Raw genomic sequence first — 16,935 nt, 5'->3', positions numbered from 1 at the left:
CTGAAAAAACAAAAATAATGTGCATCTGTGAACGTGTTAGTAATACCTTGGATGAGGGGATCATACACAGAAGAGCATTCTGTGTGCAACCATACATAGGGATTTTTCCTCAAAAGATTTGGAAATACAGGTGCAGAAGAACAACCTAACTGTCAAAAAGACAAAGCCACTTTCTAACACAAAGAAACATCTAAGAAACCATTAGAATTCTTTTACAAGAAATTGGAAGATTAGAGAAAAAAAATCAAAAGCTGAACATGAGTCAATGATGTATTCCATGCTCCAGGAATTATAATTAGGGGTACCGCATGAGATAGGCTTAAACAAATCCTGCTCAAATCAGCATATTGACCAGGCCACAGTCAGAGTCCTGTAAACAACCATAGACGTATAGAGGCATGATTGAAAAAGTCAGGAAACAGATGCTGCTTATGCTGTGGAAGACACATCAACAATCTTCACACACACAGAAAACTGCTGCAAAGAACAAGAGTTGCACTAGAAAAAGGAAAAAAGAAAAATAACAGCAGACCTTAAAAGCAGAAGGGAAAAAAAAAAAAAAAAAAAAAAAAAAAAAAAAGAGCCAAAGAAATAAAGAAATGCAGGTTAGTAATCTTGCTTTGATACTGATAAATATTGGGCTCCAGATGTCAGGGAACAAATAGAGTGGGCTACTCCAGCAGGAAAAGGGAGCAGAAAACCCTGGGTGGAGCAGGGGCAGCAACCTTACCCACCAGAAGCATGTTCCAGAATACACAAGCAAGGAAAGCTGTGTAAAGTATAAGACAAAGTATAATATCAAAGCAGAGGAACTAGTGAGAAATGTTTATAAACAGGCATAGGAGATGCACAAACAAGAAACATTCCTACTCTGTAAAGAAAAAAACAAAACATTGTGCCATATTCTTAGATCACTATTACTACAATTAGAGTAGTGACTGGCAGTCAAGACATTAGCTAGACCTAGTTGCATGAAACAAGAATTGAGAATAACTGTGAATTCTGTAATCAGAACAATGCAGTCACATTTATACACTGCTTTCTTCAGGGAGAAAAGGTACTACCTTAACGCTACTGTAATGCAATAGAAAGCACAGCAATTATAGCAGGGTAGCAAAGTCCTAGGCTGCAGCAAGTAAGAATATGCCTAAATACAGCAACCACCAAAACAAAGGAAAAAAAAATCCATTTACCCTTGGAAGACATCAGGTAGGCAGGGATCTCCAGCAAGATAGCCTTGCCTCCACTGCCAACCCTTAAATGAGGTCTGGGAAGGGTTGGATCCTGGATCCCCATCCCTTCCAATCATTCAGCTGCATTGCATTTGCACCTGAGCTCCCCTAGGTTAGCCCTGCGTTCCCACCAGGTGCTCCCTCACTGGTTCAAGCCATGACTTGAACCAGCTTGAACTCAACCTGGTCGCTGGAGTAAAAAGGAACAAGAAACTCTTTTACAAATCCATCAACAGTAAGAGGAGGACTAAGGAGAATCTCCATTCTTTACTGGATGAGGCTGGGAATGTGACCACTGAGGATAAGGAGAAGGCAGAGGTTCTGAATGCCTTCTTTACGTCTGTTCTTAAAGGTCAGACCAGTTATCCTCAGGATACTCCATTCTCTGACCTGATAATCTCAGCTGGGGAGCAGACTAAATTCCCATTTCAGGAGGACACAGTCAGAGACCTGCTACTCCAGCTGGACTGTCCTAAGTCCATGGGGCCAGATGAGATTCACCCGAGAGTGCTGAGGGAACTGTGGCGGAGGTGATAGCCAAGTCGCTTTCCATTATCTATCAGCGCTCCTTGTTGACTGGTGAGGTCCCAGAAGACTGGAGGCTTGCCAATGTGACTCCCATCTACAAGAAGGGTTGTAAGGAGGATCTGGGGAACTACAGGCCTGTTAGCCTGACCTCAGTGCCATAGAAGGTTATGGAGCAGATGTCTTGAGGACATGTTTGGGACAGCCGGGGGAATCAGGCCTAGCCAGCATAGGTTCACTAAGGGCAGGTCCTGCTTGACTGATCTCAAGGCCACATCTCGAGTACTGTGTCCAGTTTCGAGCTCCTCACTGCAAGAAAGACATTGAGGCCCTGGAGAGGGTTCAAAGAAGGGCAACAAAGCTGATGCGGGGTCTGGAGCAGAGGCCTGATGAGGAGCGGCTGAAGAAGCTGGGATTCTTCAGTCTGGAGAAGAAGAGGCTCAAAGGAGACCTCATTGCTCTCTATAACTACCTAAAGGGAGCTTGTAGTGAGCTGAGGGTCAGCTTCTTCTCCTGTGTAACTGGTGATAGGACTAGAGGGAATGGCTTCAAGCCGCACCAGGGGAGATTTAGGCTGGACATTAGGAAATACTACTTTTCTGAAAGACTGGTCAGGCACTGGAATGGACTGCCCAGGGAGGTGGTGGAGTCACCAACCCTGGAGGTATTCAAGGAACGTTTGGATGTTGTGTTGAGGGATATGGTTTAGTGAGAACTACTAGTGATGGTTGGATGGTTGGACTGGATGATCTTGAAGGTCTTTTCCAACTAGGTATTCTGTGATTCTGTGGTTCTGTGACTTAGCACGATGATTTCTGCCAGAGCTACATTGTAGGTGCTATCTCCTATTCAGAGATGCTCTAAACCAGATTTGAAGAGCCTGCACATTCTTTTCAAAGGAGTAAGTCTAATTTCACTTCAGTCTTTAACTTATTTCATAACTTCTGATTATTAAGAGAAATCATTTTCCCTAGCAAATAGTCAAATGTTTTCCATGCCTTGAAGATTACCCATGTCTACTTACTGGAACATTCTTCAGCAGTCTGTTTTGTCTTACTCAAGAAGCAGGAGCTCTGTCCTTGAGAGAATTTGCAAATTGAGGAAATATATTCTGTCATACATCTCATATGAGCACATTTGAGAATAATACTCAAAATCAGACCTTCTCAAAGATAATAAAATTGGAAAGGATTAGGAATAAAATGTTAAGAGACAGAGCTGTCAGCATTTATTCATTCAGCCTAATCTACAATACTATGCATGATATTAAAGCTTGGAGATTCTAAGGAAAGTTTAGCAGGCAAAGTCAAGAAAGAGACAAATACCGTTCTCATTTATATACTACTGGGTAAAAAGAGACACAAAAAGCAGTTAATAAAAGGCTGCCTCTTTTAATCAGTTCAAGTATGAAAATATACAATGAGATTTACTGAGACTATTTCCAGATAGTCTAGTAATGTATTACAGGAGAAGTAGTTCTTCCAAGCAAAACTGCTTTTTCGTCAAGGACCCAACACTTCTATCATTAGCACTTTGGGAAGTTTCTATTTTAGAATTACTATTACACATTACCTTGGATTGAAAGCTTATTAATTAATAGCTGCAATTAATCAGGTGCCTTATTTTCAGAACAAAAGAAATTCAGCTACGTATTACATTTTACTTCAAAACTGAAGTATGCATTTTGAAGCAAATCTTTTCCAGATGCCCCCCCCCCCCCCTCTTATTTATCATACTGCTCTTTACACTGTGGCATGGCTTCAGGGCACATGTGCTAGACGGAATTAACCTTAATGGAGGCATGCTCCAGGACACACCTAGAGGGTTCAGCCACAAACAGGTGTGCAGTTCACAGGATCAGGCATTAGTTAATCTGTAATAAAACACCAGAGATTCATACAGTGTGAATATTCAGTGCCTCTGTCTTACTCTGTCTACTCCTATTTTGATGTTCTAGTTACCAACACTGGATGTATCTTTGGTGCATTCCAAACCACTTTACAACGCAAACTGCAGAGCAGCAAATACGGATGATAATGAAAGTCACCTGAAAAACACATTCTTAATCCAAAGTAAAATACTTATATACGTGTTTTAGGATGAAATAAAGCCTCTTTGGAATGGAATATTTTCCACTGCAGTTCTGTGCTTTGTTCTGCAAAGTACATAAATATCTTTTTGTTTTGAAAACAGTTTTCAACCACCAGTGATCTAAGTACAGAATAACTCCCCTGGATAAAAAAAGTCAGCAAATCTCAGACATTTCTGAGCACATAAGGTTAATATCATTGCCAAAAAGGAGTGCCACAATCTAAGAGGTAACATCTATACTGGTAAATAAAGCACCTGGTGGTCTTTAGGTCAGCTGGCAGCGCAAAGCTCAAATCTGTGAATCTAAACTCTATGCCTTTCTAAAAGATATGAATACCACAATTGTGCTGCCCGCACGAATGTTCCCGCACTAGGGTCTGGATATTGTCTGAAAGACTGCTAAGTAGCCCAGGACAAAATTATGCCAAGGAAAATGCTGACAGTTAACAGCATGATCAAATGCATTTGAATGCTTGAAGCCATGCCTTGCCTCTTTTAGTGTTCTCAGTAGCCAGCAACACCCATCTACAGAATATAGAGGATATCAAATCTATCTTCAGCTTATTATTCTGCCTATATAGGAATTGTTTGACCAAATAGAAACTTCCCAAACTTTGAGGTATGACTGTATGTCCAGATACCACCAGTGGAGACATTAGAAGACTGATTAGTTCTGAAAAACTAAGACAAGTTGTTCTGTTCTAGTTCACGGAAACATTCATAAAAATTATCCATAGCTCTCAGTACTGAAAGTACCTTAGTCTCACATACGAACATGAAATTAGTTCCATAAGAAACTTGATATGAAAATACCAAGCAAGCTGATGACTGGCTATTTAGACTGCAATTTACAATTAGTGTAACTAATTTTTTATTCTGTGAAATACTATTCAAGGCAGCTATTTTTCATGATATTTGAGAAAAGACTTTCTTGCGACTTATATAGAGAGCACACAAGCTTCTGTTAATAGTCTTCTTTGAAGCCATATTCAGCTAAACATGATATAGAGAATTAGCTCTCAGAGCAGATGTATTCCTAATGAAACTTCAACACCACAAATAAAAGCAAGGATTATAGTCAGAGAAGTCAGTTAGAAGGACATGCTGTCCTTATCCTTAAATAACTTTCCCTCATCTCCCTTTTTAGAGACTGTTTTGATTAATTTAAGGCAAAAAGATTCCTTCTCCTCAAGACAAGGACAAATATTTTGATAATACTCTCTTGACAGGAGTCTGTTTGCCAAAGTTTCACAGAAGTTCTTGAAAAATAATGATGCTCTGCAGAGCAGTCTAACTTTTTACTACTTCTAAATTGCATCCAAAAGGAACTTGCAGAACTACATCATGTTCATGTCACACCTCAGTGCCTTAAGCCATGGCAGTAGGCTGGTGGGTTTATGTTGTTTATTTTTCTTCTGCTAGATGTACTGGGCTAAGTCATAAGTTTTGTAGGGCTGCATAGTCTGCAGCTAATTTTCAAAGAAAAAATATCTCCCGGAGGAGACAGCACTAGCACTAATTGCTTAAAAAATACACATGAAGCACTCTGCACTTTTTGGCGGCATTCAGCAGTGAATCACACATTAGACTAATAGAATGGAAATGATATAAAATTTAAAAATGAAGCCTTCATTTTATGCTATAAATTGATGAAGCAAGATGCTTTTGTGGAAGAGAATTAGATTGACCCCAGTTGGATTAAAATGACACTAGAATTATGAGAATTACAGAATCAACTCAAGCAGGTTTACTCCATTTAATTGTATTTAGCTACAAAACCTACATCCAGTAGACATTAAGTTAACCTTACTGACGTTTCTCAAAATCTGTCAAACAACTGAAAGCTGAAGAGAAGAAACAGAGCTATCAGAGTATAAAGTATGGACTCTCCGTACTACACACAGATAGAAATCACCCAGAAAAAAACAACACAGTACTCTTCTTCATTCACATACATTTCCCTTTAATAACCACTCTAAAGTCTACCCTTCAGTAATGTTTCTGTTCTCTAAAAATCATAGAATTGTAGAATGGCCTGAGTTGAAAAGGACCACAATGATCATGTAGTTTCAACCCCCCTGCTATGCGCAGGGTTGCCAACCACCAGACCAGGCTGCCCAGAGACACATCCAGCCTGGCCTTGAATGTCTTCAGGGATAGGGCATCCATAACCACCCTGGGCAACCTGTTCCAGTGCGTCACCACCCTCTGTGTGAAAAACTTCCTCCTAATTTCTAACCTAAACCTCCCTGTCTCAGTTTAAAACCATTCCCCCTTGTCCTATCACTATCTTATATATATATTGTATATATATATATATAAATATATATGTTTCTCTTCAATTTTTTTTTCTTGTCAGCCAGTGAAATGGACTGTCTCCAAATATCAGATGTGTTAATGAGAAAGCCAGAAACTCTTCTTTTGAAGAGTAAAGCAAAGCTTATAAAGAGGAAAGGAGCAGAAAAAAAGTGTAGAATAGAATTAGAGAGGAACATTAACCATTTGTTTGCCCTAATCCCCTCCATTCTTTCTGAATTAGTCATGGAGTAAACTAAAAACCAAAGAGGTGATAAAAACAAAATCAAGTCTTAATTATTAATGATCACTACTTCTACTTGGAATCAGTATGTGATTATCCATTTTCTTATCCTTCATGACATCTGAAAGAAATGTTCTTGAGAGCATTAGCCACAGATTATTCCATTTGCTGCAAGTGTGCTCTTTGTAACAAGTACAAGTCTGATTTTTGTTTTCTTTCTCTAAGGGCTCAGTTACAGGTAGTAAAAGACAGAAGGAAGCATTCTTCCAAGCTACAATTTAAACTGTCAAAATGAAGAGAAAGCTCTTCTGGGTTGCTTATGTAAATCAGAACCAAACAATTCCAGTTCACTAATTTTCATCAGTAAACTGTTTTGATATCATTCTGACAATTCAAATTTCAGATTTGCTTCCTGGAATACCTCTCTTTAAAAAAGTCACAGAACATAGAATAACAGAATGGCTTGGGTTGAAAAAAAAATCATAAGGACTATCTAGTTCCAGCTCCCTGCTGTGGACTGGGTGGCCATAAGCCCCACCCAACCTTGCCTTGAACATTTTCAGGGATGGAACCTCCACATCTTCTCTGGGCAATCTATTCATCCAATGCCTCACCACTCTCGCAGTGAGGAATTTAAACCTACTGTCTTTCAGTTTATAACTATTACACCTCATCTTTTCACTACACTCCCCAGTAAAGAGTCTTTCCCTATCTTTTTTCTATGCCCCCTTTAAACACTGCAAGGCTGCTTGCAATTCCTGGAGCCTTGTCTTTTTTGGCCAAATAACTGCAATTTGCCTAGCTTTTTTTCACAGCAGACATGCCCTCTGATCATCGTGGCTCTCACCTGGGCCATTAGCTCCACATCCTTCTTGTGCTGGGGGCCTCAGATCTGGACGCAGTACTTCAAATGAGGCCTCACAAGGGCTGAGCAGATGGGGACAATCACCTCCCTCTCTCTCCTGGCCGCCTCTTGTGATGCAGCCCAGGATACATTTGGCTTTCTGGGATGCAAGCACACACTATCAACTCATGTCCAATTTTTTATCTGTCAGAACCCCCAAGTTCTCCTCAGGGCTGCTCTCAATTCTCTTATTCTCCAGCTTGTATTCGTACTTGGAATTGCCCTGACCCAGATGTAGCAGACTGCATTCAGATATGTTGAACCTTATTCAGTTCACATTCTCAATCTTATCCAGGTCCTTTTCAATGGCATTCCTTCTTTTTATCATATCTACTGCACCACTCAGCTTCGGGTTATATGCAAACTTGCTGAGGGTGCACTCAATCCCATTCTCTATGTCATTAATGAAGCTATTAAATAGGTCCCTCAGACTTAAGCAAAAGATGCTTAAGACAGATTTCTAAGGTATATGGTTTAGTGGGAAATATTGGTATTAGGTGCACAGTTGGACTGGATGATCTTAAAGGTCTTTTCCAACCTTGGTGATTTTATGTTTCTTTCTTGTTGGAATCAGTATCTTTTCTGAAAAGATCTTTGAAACCAATGCATCCCACTACATCTCCAACCTTGATGGCTCCAACTGAGTCGTAATGGTGCTGTTTTCGTTCACGCAAAACATTGAACAAAGAAAATAGCACAACTATTACATTTCTGGAAGTGTAACTTCAATGAAAAAATTAATTTTTGAAAAGAAAAAGTACAATGGATATATTTAAGTTTCATCTTCCGAAAGTTCTTAGGTAAAAAGGGTGATATGTATCTAACCTGTTATCTATAAACTATATGAAGGCTAAGAAGGGCACATTATGTCCATGGATGTAATTTCTCTAGACAGTAAGAAAAAAAAATTAGTGCCTTACAAATCGTAAATTGAATTACTTATAGCAGTAGTTTCATTATAATATTGGGAAAAAGTATAATATTACTACTCCATAATACAGTCCTTGTTAGAAAATAGTATTTTATTTTTTTCCTATTTTTAAAATATTACCTATTTCTAGAAAAGAAATAAGAAATAAAAGAAAATATACAGCAGGAATGCACATCTGTTTCAGTAGAATCAAAGATTCCTTTAATGATCACAAAATCCTGAATAACAGACCTAGAGAATTTAGTACTGTAAAGTTACTCTTCAAAGCACACTTAAAAGTGTAATCCTTTTACATAATGTCCTTTTTCTGTTATTTTTTTTAAAAGATTATTCTGTTCAGCACATCCAGCACATACACCATATGATGCACCAGATGTCTTAGTAATTAATCTATCTTTCAAATGAAAATACAATGAATAGTATAAAATAGTGTGTTGATGCAGCAGATAAATAGGCTGATGATTTATGAGTAGAAAAAAACTTTATAAAAAGCTATTGCTACATCACAAAACAAGATTGTTAAGACTGAACTGGAAACATTTCATAGAAATATAAAATATCCTGAGTTGGAAGGAAACAAGAAGAATCACCAAGTCCAACTCCTGGCTTCACTCAGGACCACCCAAAATTCAAACCCTATGTATGAGAGCACTGTCCAAACTTTCCTTGTACTCTGTCAGATTTGATGCAGTGACCACTGCCCTGAGAAGCCTGTTCCATCCCCACCGCCCTCTGGTAAAGAACCTGTTCCTAACACCCAGCCTGACTTTACACTGACACACTGTATGCTGTTCCCTCGGGTCCTATCACTGCCACAAGAAAGATAAGGTCCTGCCTCTCCTCTTACCTCATGCCGCTACATGAGACCTGATGTGGTCTACATGTAACCACACATTCAGCCTCAGCTGAATCTTCCAGTGGTGTTCCTGACTAAAGGGTGCAAGCGTTGGGGTTCAGGTTCAGTGGTCTCAGCAATGTTCCCTTGGGTACTGTCACTGTCACCACAGACAACAGAGGTCAGCACCTGCCCTTCCACTGCCCTCACAAGGAAGCTGTAAGGTTCCATGAGGAATCCTCAGTCTTTTCTCCTCCAGGCTGAACAAACCAAGGGATTTTGGCCACTCCTCATACTTGCAACTCTGGACCCTTTTCCATCTTCGTAGCCCTCCTTTGGATATTTGAACTCTATTCTTAAAATCAATCGATATCATGGATTACTGCACATCCTTATGTTACCATTTACTCAGGGCTCGTGAAGGGTAGCAGAACAACAACTAAATTTTACATTTACTAAAAACATTGCATAAAACAGAAGGATATCGTAAAAAAAAAAAAAAAAAAAAAGAGGTAAAGAAATAGCACAAAATTAGATTATAATTCCTGCTTGAAGAAAATATTTTATTAGTATGGAAGAAACTCACATTTTATTAACACAACCACACTGATAAGTAATTCCTTAAGCCTTTCTAAAAACATCACTTAAAACTGTTAAATGGGATTTGTATGGAAAGATATGTGCCCATGAATTTCCTTGCAGTATCTGGGTCTTAGCTGCAGGCAGTGAAACAAATGAAAAAAAAATAATCTTTGCCTGTTGATGGAACAGCCTTTGCTGAAGAAGAAGACTGCAACATATGCTTGTAATAAAAAGTTTTCGAATATGAATACATCCTCATGATATCTATTGTGAGATCAGTTTTGGTGTTTTCTGCCAATCAACTTAATAGTCTTATGTATGCTTACAGGAGAAAGAGCTTTTGTAGAGGAAACAAAATAAAAACTCATCACTATCTCACATGTTACTTAAGACAGTTTTTAATGTGCGTGCTTGTTCTTCAGTTTAATATATTCATGTAATATACCAGCTATTATATTTTGTAACATAAATCCATTCTCAATGATGTTAAAGTACTACTCCTGATGTACACAAGCAGCAGAAGCAAGTATGCTTTTACTCTTCAGTTAAATGAATGCATATTTTTCAAATAAGTCTATATCCATTATTGGATAGGATAGGATAATGCAAAAGTTATTAAAGCAAAAATAAATAAATAAATGAAAATGGAGATACGGAAGAAAATTTTAAAACTGAAAATCATTTTCCATGTAGTTTTCAGTAAAGTTTCATCACATATTCATGAAATATAAACTACGGAAATACAATATTCTCAACTCACATTTAAAATACAAACAAAACAACAACAACAAAAAAAATCCAAAGCCTTAATTAATACTTTTTTTATTTAGCTTCCCCACTGGTAAAGCAGAAATAATAATGCTCACTAACTTGCCATTGTACTCTGAAACTCTGTATGCCACTATTTTTAATTGATGTCTTTATAGGTAGATGATAATAGCCATTAACAGTGCAAATCACAATAATAGTAACAAGGAAGCCCTGTCTACCAGCACACATAGCATAGCAAACACACATTTTTGTCTGCTAGTTTCTGAGGAGTATTTCATCACCAAACACAGACTGAGCTTCTCTGAGCCTGACATGAACTCTCTCTACTTACTCCTTTAGTCCTCCTGCAAAACTGGGCATAAAAAGGGAATCCACATCAAGAGTCACAATGACTAAAATTCCGTTGTTTTTACAAGGAAGAATAATCAAGAGTTCACAAAGATTTGACACCCACAGGCTTTGGTTTCATCCTTGTTTGGTTAAGTCTGCTGCTGTCGTCCTCACCAAATCAATTAGCCTTTCTGCTATACATCTCTAGCACTAAAACAGGGAACTCAGTAGTAATTCAAATCAAGGAAGTACTATGAAACTTGGCTGCTCAGACTCTGGGAAGTGCTTCTGAAGCCTATGAAGAAAGCTCTCTAGCTGTGTTTTTCCCAGCAGACAGCATTATACAGAATATGCCTGGTCACAGGACGAGTTTCTCCTCATTCTTTATTTATATCATGACTTAGAAAACCTATACAAATTGTGCGGAGGCAAAAATCCCAAAGTAACAGGCAAACAGTTGTGCAATTTTGGCATGACAGAGGGAAGCACTGTAAGACTAAAGACTTTATGGTGTTGTACATGGTATAAACATGCACCACACCTCTCTAAATACATTGCAAAACCTCAATTGTTTTTCACTGATTTTCCTGCCCAGAACTTCTCTAAACACTACAAACGCATTTCGTCCTTACTACAGTCTGAACTTCACAAAATGATAAACATAATATTGATTAGATTGTGCTGAAGTGTTACAGCTTTTCAAGGTTATATTCTTTAGAGAGTTTGTAAATCTCATTACAAAAATCTGCCTGCTAATATACATAAATAAAGAGCAGCAGAAGGATTCCAGCACAACGGCTCTCACTGGAGTCACAGTGCTTTTTCAGACAGAAAGTTCAGACAACTGGGTACAGAGGAGCTCAGAATATCAGCCTGCCTTCTTTTCAAGAAAACAGACAAAAAGAAATTCATATCATCTCTGGATTAAATGAGTGAAACTAACACATGGTGTCTGGAAAGAAGCACAGTCTTCGGCCTCTGCTGGCTCTAACTATCAGCTTCATCAGTAAAATAAAGGATGAGCAAATCCTTCCAAGTATTTTATTTCAACTTGCATCGTAAATGAATCTTAGCTTCAGATGAAAGTCAGCATCAGCCTTTCTCTCCTTTTGGCAAATGAACTCAAAGAAATAAAACAGCACGCAGAAAGGTAGTACTATAATTTGCTAAATTCCAAATTTCTCTCGAGGTACACATCCATTCTTAACCAATGGAGGGAAAAAAAAAAAAAAAAAGAAAAAAAGAAAAAGAAAAAGCACTTTTAAGAGCTATCTGCTTTTTAAAAGTGTTCACTGCTTCCAGTTTCTCTCTGAGACATTATGGAGAAGAAATGCATAACATTAAGAATGTCCAGGTGGCTCTGGCAGACAGAAGGCCAGGCAGGAGCCAGCACTGCATGCTGGCAGCACAGAGGCAAGAAGCATCAATGCAGATGTGATCAACTTGACTAGTTCTCTTTGCTTAACACTTCCTTGATCACACCCAAACATCAAGTTTTGGGTCTCTTGGTACAAACTGGACCAAGCACAATGGATGGCCACAAAGATAGCTGGAGAACTTCCCATGAGAGGCTCAGGAAGTTTGTTAAACTTGGAAAAAAGATAGCTTTGGAGGACAAGCAGCATCCTCCAGCTTACCATGGGAATGGTCCAGCAGTGCACAAGAATGCCCAAATAGGTTATGCACTCTCCATCCCTGGCAGTTTCCCAGATGTAATGAGAAAAAACCTTGAATGGCCAAGTCTAAATTCAGGACAGATGCTGTTTTCTGCAGGTTAGACTCACTGACCTCCCAAGGTCCCTTCCACCCTAAGTGAATCGTACTTTTGTATGTTGTTACTGTTGCCATGATGCCACTGATACGCAGTATCAGCTGCCACTTTGCAGGTATGTGTTATGCTCCTTCTGCTGAGCTCTGCTACCACTTCTACTCTCAGCAGTCTCTGCACTCACAAATGAACGTAATTCTATTTATATTCATCTCATAAAATGTTTAAAACTTCAGAAAAAAAAAAATGCTTACAATTTGAAACACAGATCTGAGGTGTAAAGAGAATACCAAAATTGTTGTTTTTTTCCTGAGATAAGACATTGTTTTTCAGAGCAGCAGGTGGGAACAAGACTTATTTCCATTAAGATGTTAAAGCCATAATCTCGAATATGATTTTTATCAGTTTGGTAGCTATTTTTATGGAGTTATGTACAGACAGAAGCAGGACTCAGATTTTGTTTTTGAGGGAAGAGATAAAAAATGAAGAAAAATTGTGGAAGAAAAAAAAATAGAGGAAAAAAAAACTTGTATAGTCTAGTTTTAAATAATGTGTTTGGTAAATTTCTTTAATACAGTCTTCAAACTATTTTATTCCAGATTTTGAGTGGAAGGCTGGGGAGGGGAGCAAAAAACCACACTTCCCCTATCAGTGAGAAATCAACAAAATTTGCAATGGAAAGTAACTATGAGGCTTCATACAATGGTATACACAGATACCCCTTCTCTATCATGAAGCTTCACCATCTATTCTCATCCCCACATCAGGATGCAAATTCTGTTCAATTCTTGACAAAAATTTCAGAAATCAGCTTTTGCCCAGCAAGCAACTGCAAAAGAAAATGACTGTGTGGGTGGAAAAGCTTCAATTAATAAGTATATCCTATGGATTTCTATAGTGATGTAGACAGGCACTTTGGAAATAATTTTGAAACCTAAAGCAATCTAAGTGCAGATATAACTTGAAATTAAAAATAAAAAAATAAAAAAGAAGAAAAGAAAACAGAAAAGCTGAAGCAAGCACTGCTTCTTATGGTCATGGCATACCAAAACACTGGCGTGAAACATTAATGGTAGCCATCTATTTCAGAAAAATGGCACGATTGAATGTTGACCCTAAAAAGATGAGTAGGGAAAAGGCAAGAGGCTGATGTTTGTGGTAACACGACACCTAGCGATCACATTGAGGATGTTTCTGTATTGGCGGGTGCAAAATCAAATAAAAAAAATAAATTTGCCAGGCCTTCCTTTAAAATAAAAATAAAAAATAAAGAGTAAATATTATCATCTCTATCCAAGCACCTAAATTACATAGACATAATGTGGGGAAAAAAAAAAAAAAAAAAGAGGAAAAAAAGAGGAAAAAAAAAGGAAGAAAGGAACAGAAGATCCACATATGCATTTTGTCCCTTACGGAGATCAGAGTTGGAATAACTCCAGAGCAGAACAACATCCAATGTTGTATAGTTTCCCAATACTTCTTTCATTTGGGTCTTTGCTGAATGAAGAAATCTATTGATAACTTCCATACAGAGTAAGAAAAAAGCTTTAAAAAACTTGGTGTGTTAGTTGATGGCATGCAGTATAAATAATGGCATTTTAGCAGAATAGTCTCTGTTCTGAGAAACCACTGACAGGGTACTGATACATAACAATGAGATATATGCCTTTATTTCTTCATTTTAGAAGCTTGTCAGGCTATCACTGCCTTTCACACTTCCGGCAAGACAAAGAAAACCACAGAATCCAACTCATATTGCATCGATGTAAGATTCAGGGAAAACTGTGGCACAGGCACACTGACACAGTGGGTAACTATCCCTAAGGGGTTGGACCTCTTCAGAATTTCTGAGGGGCAAAAAGGGGAAGAGTTATACAAGAAAACTAAGAAGCTCACTACAGATAAAGGAAACACACTCCTTTCTGAAATCAGCTCAATATGAACATGTCTGATCCAGAGGGAGGCAAGCAGCACAAATTACACTGATTGGCAAAACATTAGAGACAATGTCCGACTGAAGCTTCACTTGTGTAGAACAGAATACAAACACATAAACTTTAAGGAGCTTATGCAAGAAACAGACTTAAAAGAGCTTGTTAGTGTTAAAAATATAAGTATACAAAATATTATAGTACTGTGTTTCAAATCTAGCATGCTATCTTGTATTTAAAAGTGAGCTGAGCTACTTTCCAAGGACTAGTACTTCTCTGCCTTCCTTCTGAAAAGTAAAAAAAAATTAGAATACAAGTACCTTTAAGAACTATGTCTGCCTAATTACCATAACCCCAGACAACAAAATGGGCTCAGCATGCAGTAGTTACATCATAACTAGCATAGTTCTATCTTATTTCTGAGAAAAATTCGCAAGACACAGGCAATACACAGATATAAAAATAGTAAGGGAAAAGAATTTGGATACCAGTAGTGTTAAAATAATGAAACAAATACTCATCACACTGTTAATCATAAAAGCAAGGTCTTGTTTTTAAGATGCTGAGAATGGCTCATGCTATTCCCTGCACAAGTACGTGGCATCTCTGGGAAGCTATGCAGTTACAAACTCAGTGTGTAAATACCTGTCATAAAATGCCACTGTGGAATCTGAAGTCTATATGATCACATTTAAAATACTCTGGAAAGTGAGGTTAAGTTGTTCTGTGTTCATTGGAAAGAAGCAGCTTGCAGAGCTTTTGATTTACATTCCTGCTTCTGATGTAGGGTTCAGGTAAGCTGTACGGCCACGAATCTCTGGTTCCCACCACACCTGTCCTTTCCTTCAAAGCCCAGTGCTGCTTCAGGCAATACCGCAGGTGGAAGTCCCATGAATATCAGCAGGAACAGCATGTCCCAGTGGCCTTAAACATATACATTTAACAGAACTACAAGAACACCAGTCATAAATTTCACCCAATGATAGTGATTATGCCTCACTTTTAGTGCTGAAACATTCTGAACTCCCATACAATCCTTCCAGCTGTTAACATTTTAAGTAATTGCTGCACATATTATTTTTACAGCTCAGGAGCAGGTCTTACAAATTAAGAGCTGTGAAGCAGCTTTAAAACACAGACAATCGTACAGCAGGTTTAATTCAATTCTTTTCTTTTTAATTACAGAAATTCCAAAAGCCAAGAGGTGAATGAATGTGTTGCAAGAGAGACAAACAAGTCAGATGAGTGACACAAATACACAGCCCAAAGTAGCTTGGACAGGACAACAGTTAGTTGCCACAGATTTGTGGCATCTGTTGCACTTGCTTGTGGTTCCAGGTGTCATTTAATTTCCTTTCCTTCCACACTTGTTCTTCCAAACATCTACTCTCTGATTATGGAGGCTTAAAGAGGTAATGAAATTGCTGTGAAAAGGAAAGCATCTTTAAGCCATACTGCATGGAGCAACAAGCAGGTGGCTTCTGAATGATGCTCAGGGTAAAATACGACGAAGGTGACACAGTTCTTTAAAACCACACAGTTGTAATCACTGAGACAGCTTGAAGGACAGGACAAAGAGTGAATGGGCTGTTTATTTCAGCACCAGTAAACTATTTTATAATAAATGAAACTTTCCAGACAGTGGCTGAAAAATGCTGCAGTTACACTTCCACAGAATAACCGCATGCCAAGAGGAGCGTTACACTAAATCAATAAGTCCATCATTACTTTAAAAGGTACAGAGGACGTACCAGATGACGCTAATTTAATAAATCAAGGACGCTTGAGAACCACCATCAGAGGGCATCATTTATAAATGGTGTGCCAAATGCGCTGCCACGAAGTAGCGAGTCTCTTCCAACTCCCCGCTTCCCTCGCCAGCGCGATACCGCACAAGTCGAGACGCAACGAGCCCCCTCCCCGCTTCCTCCCCCGGACCCCGAAACTTTCCCGGGGCTGAGAGAGATAGCAGCCCCGCGTTGAGAGGGGACGCCGGCCGGGCCAGGGCCCGGGGCTGCCTTTCGTCGGCCGGCAGCGTTCCTCCTGCTGAGGGAGGCTGAGGCGGTGCCCCGCTGCTCGCTCCCCTCCCGCAGGCGCCTCCCTCCCTCCCTCTGCGCCGGTGGGAGCTGCCCGACCCGGGCGGCTGCGGGAGTCGGTGCCGGGACGGGCGTGGGAATCGCGAATACTTGCCCAGGTGGGAACGAGGAGGCTGCCGGGGCGCTCAAGCGGTGCGGGAGGCGGCTGCTTCCCCGCCACGCTCATCTCCTCCCATGCAGCTGGCTGGGTCCTTCTGTCAGACGGGCGTCTCGGCGGGACGCGGCGCCTTAGGCATGGAATCCCGGGAGCGAGCGGCGTCGCGGCTCCGCGGGGCGTGCAGTGCCGGGGGGTCGCACCGTACTGCGCTGCGCTCTGCCCCGCCGCCCGGGAGGGGCGGCAGCACGGGCACGGCGGGCGGGAAGGAGGGGTCTCGCCGGAGGCTGGGAGCCAAGAGGGGAG

General features: G+C 39.7%; 1 protein-coding gene across 1 annotated transcript in view; it reads right to left on the bottom strand.

The window, feature by feature from the left end:
- SNTG2 (syntrophin gamma 2) overlaps positions 1-16,701 on the bottom strand; it is a gene marked incomplete at both ends in the record, with an annotated part of 235,978 nt that extends 219,277 nt beyond the window's left edge. Inside the window, one exon of the mRNA XM_079532539.1 lies at positions 16,630-16,701. Within this exon, the coding sequence (XP_079388665.1) occupies positions 16,630-16,701 (72 nt within the window). The remainder of the gene's footprint in view (positions 1-16,629) is intronic.
- Positions 16,702-16,935: the final 234 nt, after the last annotated feature.

This window comes from Tetrao urogallus (genome assembly GCF_951394365.1).
Source record: "Tetrao urogallus genome assembly, chromosome: 2".
NCBI classification, from domain to species: Eukaryota; Metazoa; Chordata; class Aves; order Galliformes; family Phasianidae; genus Tetrao; species Tetrao urogallus.
Note: the sequence above shows the minus strand (reverse complement) of the source record. Positions and strands in the feature narration are given on the sequence as shown.